Source organism: Glycine soja, chromosome 19 (assembly GCF_004193775.1).
Source record: "Glycine soja cultivar W05 chromosome 19, ASM419377v2, whole genome shotgun sequence".
Taxonomy (NCBI): Eukaryota; Viridiplantae; Streptophyta; class Magnoliopsida; order Fabales; family Fabaceae; genus Glycine; species Glycine soja.
The window spans coordinates 29,906,343-29,911,189 of NC_041020.1; the positions used below are offsets into that span (position 1 = coordinate 29,906,343).

General features: G+C 33.5%; 1 protein-coding gene across 1 annotated transcript; it reads right to left on the reverse strand.

Moving 5' to 3' along the window:
- Window positions 1-3,327: 3,327 nt before the first annotated feature.
- On the reverse strand, window positions 3,328-4,472 carry LOC114398711. Its single transcript, XM_028360876.1, has 2 exons — window positions 3,856-4,472; window positions 3,328-3,763 (listed from the first exon to the last, which is right to left on the reverse strand). Exons 1-2 carry the CDS (start codon window positions 4,470-4,472, stop codon window positions 3,328-3,330), a joined length of 1,053 nt encoding a protein of 350 aa, XP_028216677.1.
- Between the last annotated feature and the right edge of the window lie 375 nt (window positions 4,473-4,847).

Here is a 4,847-nt window from a genome sequence, read left to right on the forward strand (position 1 = left end):
TCATACTTTTCAATCATCAATCACATTACACAAGAATCACACGCTTTGATCAAGACATAATAACACCTCAATTTCATAATAAACAATTAGCAAGCGCATGAGACAATTATGCTAAGACTCAAGCCTACATGCAATGTGGTACCATGTCAGTGAAAAACCACCCTGGGGCGCTTAGGAGTACATAACAAGACACACCACACAATGGGTTTGCCAGGTCACTCTCACTAAGTAAAATCATAGGGAGACCAGTCAGGGTCACGATGTTTTGCGAGAATGCTCCAACCATATGGGATCAACATAGGCTTAAAGGAGCACTCAAACCCGATGACCCCCAAGGCCTACACTCCGAAGAGTCCGTCAGGGCCTCTCCCTCCTGATTTAGGTCCAACCCCTAAAATCATTTTAGCACACAGACACTGCTAGTGAATTATACAATACCCACGACCTCACACTCGTGTCTTAAACACGTACAACATATTGCGCTACAATTTAACACTGATTCCTAAATAGGAACCTACACTTTCTCTTTAACACTAGTTCCTAAATAGGAAACCTACACTTCTCTTTAACACTGCGCATTTACACTTTTCTCAATATAACACTGGTCGGGTTATTGTACAATTCACAGCTTACAACACAAATAATGTCACATCAAGAATTAATCACACATTTATTCACAACCAAAACTCATTCACAATTTCACATCTCATAATGTCACAATCCACCATTACATGTTTTCACGTATCTCACAATTCAACACCTGCTCTACTTTACACTTTTACTCAATCTCAATAACAATATTATAATCTCAAGGCAACATATTATTCCACAATTCATCACATATTTCATTTATAAGCACTGCTCATGAATTATACAATACCACGACCTCACACTCATGTTTCAAACATGTTTAACACAATTGTGCTACAATTTAACATTGGAACCTAACTAGGAACCTACACTTTCTCTTTAACACTGCGCATAAACACTGGTCGGGTTATTGTATAATTCATAGCTCACGATATAATTAATGTAACATCAAGTGTTAAACACATTCATTTATTTACAATCGAATATCATGTCCACGCTTTAACATCTCATAACATCACATCAACCATCTCATAACATTCCTAATGATATTCATAAGGTACAACATACACATGTTCATCAAATTTAACCATAATATTCTCAAACTCCAACACTTAATAATTTTTGGAATCATACTATAACACTCTACAATATTATTTACATAAATTATTAATATAAATAACAACCTCTCTATATATATAAGCTAGCATACATCATATTGAATCACAAATTACAAAGTAAGCTTTCAATGCACAAATTCTAAATAATTATATGAACACTTTGGTCAATTTCAATTATGATATTAACTTTTTAAATTATATATAAAAACCTAAACAACAAGAAAAAGAGAAAATACAAAATCAATATCTCTCTCTAAATTTCTCCTTTATTTCAACAATTCATATTAATTAGAAAAAGTACTCGATTTATAGGGTTCACGCTCAACACAATAGCATATCAATTCCACAACAATTGGTCTGTCAAACATATATAATTCACTGTAATAATTATAAGGATAAAATGAAAATTGCAAAAATACCTCAAAACTCATTCCAATTGATATCTCTAAGGATCCCTACACATATTCCCACTAATTCCCAATTGTGAATAACTCATCCCTTACCTCTAAGCGGACTCACGTGTCTTCAGCCAGCGATAGCAGCATCTCTAGCGGTTCTCTGAGATTCCTCCAATTTTTTTTTTCCTCTAACTGCTCCGATAAAATTCCTAAACGTCAAAGAGACAGAGAAGGGATTGAAGCCTCCACTTGTACTATCACCATGCGATTTACTTTTCTACCTCCACAAATATTATCTCGCAAATCCCAACGGTGAAAGCGTGAGAAATTGAATTTCAAACAACATATCCAAATTTCACAAAAATCCAACGGTTAACAAAACCGGGATCGTAGTTTTACCGAGACAGCTCTGGGTTTCTGCGGGAAAGGAAAATGCTACAATGTGAGGGGTATTTCTCTTAGCTCAGACATAATATCGAAATTCCCAACGGTGAGAATTCTCTTAATTGGGTTGCGAACGTGATGCTCAAATTTCACGACGATCCAACGGTGAACGAGTCCGAGATCATCGTTTTTCTGAGACAGGTTAGGTGGCCTGCGAGAAAAAGAGAGGGTTTTGGGAGAAGAGAGAAGAAACAACATTGTGAGACAGAGGAGGTTGAGGAGTCAGTCTGAAGACTGACCTAGCATGTTGTTATTTATAGCTAGGGACATTTACAACCTATTTTTTACTCTATTTATTTATTTATTATTTTATAAAAACAAACTTTATTTTATTTTCTATCAAACAAATAAATAAAATATCCTTTTTATTTTCTCTCAAATCATTATTTTAATTAATAATTATATCTCCTTATTTATTTATTTATAAAATCTCATCATTTATTTTAAACTCTATTTATTTATAAATAACAATCCTTTTTAATCTAGTTTACGAAAATTGGGATGTTACATCGATAAAAGCTAGATATTTATGGATTTTTACTGATTTGACCAAGGTTGTCAGACTCGCGATTCTACGTAGAATCGTGGAGGCTTTGTAAACTCAATTCGTAGAATTGTAAGAGTTTACTCAAATAAAAAAATATATTAATATTCTTTTATATAAAATCATAAGGAAATATTTCAACCCTAAAATAAATGAAAATAATAAACTAACATAGTCCACAATCCACACTCAATCTAACATAAATTCATACAATACAAAACATAAGTTCTTAAAATAAAAACACTTAAAAAAAATAATTCAAATGTTCATCAATCCTCTAATAAAATCATCTCCAATATCACCATCATCATCTTCAAGCTCTTCCTCAGTTGAGAAATGATCTTCCACATTGTCATTCAATACTAAATTGTCAATATCAAATGCATCCAAAGTTGGATCAGTTAAACTTCCTCCAACCAAGTCAATATTACTTCCGCTACCACTTTCCCCTAAAGGTTGCTCTTGCTCAACTTGGAGATTGTCTTCATCAAATATATCATCTCCTTCTTCTGTTATCCACTCATCATCAAATTCCATATCTTCAAATGGAAGAGCAACCGTTTTTCTTGTTTGTCTACTTTTGAGCTTCAAGTTGTACATGACATAAACTAAGTCATTCATTTTCTTTTGATGCTAACAATTTCTCCTTTTTGTATGAACCTATAAATAATAAAAAAAGTCAAAGTTTATAACTTAACTAAAGTCTAGAGTGCAAACTAAACAAAAACAAATATTAAGAAACACAAATAAAGTCATGAAGTTCAATTACCATTTCAAATGAGCTCCAATTAGGCTCACATCCAGAAGAAGTGCAAGTTAAGCTCAAAACACAAATAGCAAACCACTTTAATTCTGCACATTCATCCCCAAACATTTCCCACCATTCTGTAGGTGGCATAGTCTTCCTAGAGTTTATTGCATTCTCCATAGAAAAAAGACCTTTGGCAAAATGAAATTCAAGAAGCTGTCCATTAATTTTGTTCCTTACCCCAACATCCTTTACCAATCTCATCATACAAATAAACAATCCTTCTTTCACTTCTCCATTATCTTTTTTAAAATCATCTTCAAAATGCAATTGAGGATTAAGATAATATGTAGCTGCATGCAAAGGCCTATAAAGTTGGTTCTCCCACCTCTTATCAATAATTTCCCAAACAAGTTCATAACTACACAGATAAATAAAATAAAATATATTTAGAATTAGGCATAGTCACATAGATAAATAAAGTAAATTATATTTTTAATTTAAAAAACTTACTTTTTCTTCACATTATTGAAGTTACTTTTAATCCTTTCATTTGCACGATCCATCTCAACATATATGAAACCCATGGCGGGTTGTTGATCAGAATCCACTAATCGATGGACTACCATAAGAGGGGCAGCAACTTTGAGGCATATGGATACATTCTTCCAAAATCTATTATCCAAAACCGAATCTTCTACTTTTCTCCCCTCCTGCGAAGTTCCAAACTTACTTTTTTTCCACTCCTCAGAACTGAACAACCTCATCAAAGATGCTTTCATTTCATGGAGACAAACTAAAGTCAAGTAAGCAGTTGCAAATCTAGTCATACCTGGTCTAACCAGGTCCCTACCATTTGTGTACTTCTTGAGCATGCTAATAAGCATTGTTCTACCATATATATAAGTTGTTATCTTTCTTCCCTTCTTTATAGTAACTTCATGAACCTTCAAATGTTTCTCCAAGTCCTCAAGTATCAGATCAATGCAATAGGTAGCACATGGAGTCCAATACATATGCGGCCAAGTATGCATAAAAAATTCTCCTGCTGCTTTGAAATTCGCAGCATTATCAGTAATCACTTGAACTACATTCTCTTCTCCAACAAATTTGACAACATCATCTAACATGTTAAAAAACTTTGTCAGTTGTTTTTGAGATGTCAAAAGTGTCTAAGGAATACAGAAATACTGTTCCTTTTGGACTGTTCACCAAAAAATTACAAATTGAACGTCTTTTTTTATCTGTCCACCCATCAGACATTATTGAACAACCAGTTCTCTTCCACTCATCCCTAAACTCTTGCAAACTATCATCAATTTTCTGCACTGCTTGTTTCAACAGCTTCTCTCTAACATCATGATAAGATAAAGGTCTATAGCCAGGTCCATATTTCCCGATCATCCCCACAACCGCCAATTTAATATAATTGACTGTTTGATGCTTTTGATTTTCAAATTTCAGCTCATGATTTCATTCAGAAGTTGGAAAATGGAAACTAGAAA

Bases quoted from the DNA above. Each gene is read 5' to 3' on its own strand.
- LOC114398711 (XM_028360876.1), bottom strand. From the start codon at position 4,472: ATGTTAGATGATGTTGTCAAATTTGTTGGAGAAGAGAATGTAGTTCAA. The intron at 3,764-3,855 runs GTAAGTTTTTTA...TTATCTGTGTAG, and splicing joins TTCAATAATGTGAAGAAAAA to TTATGAACTTGTTTGGGAAA.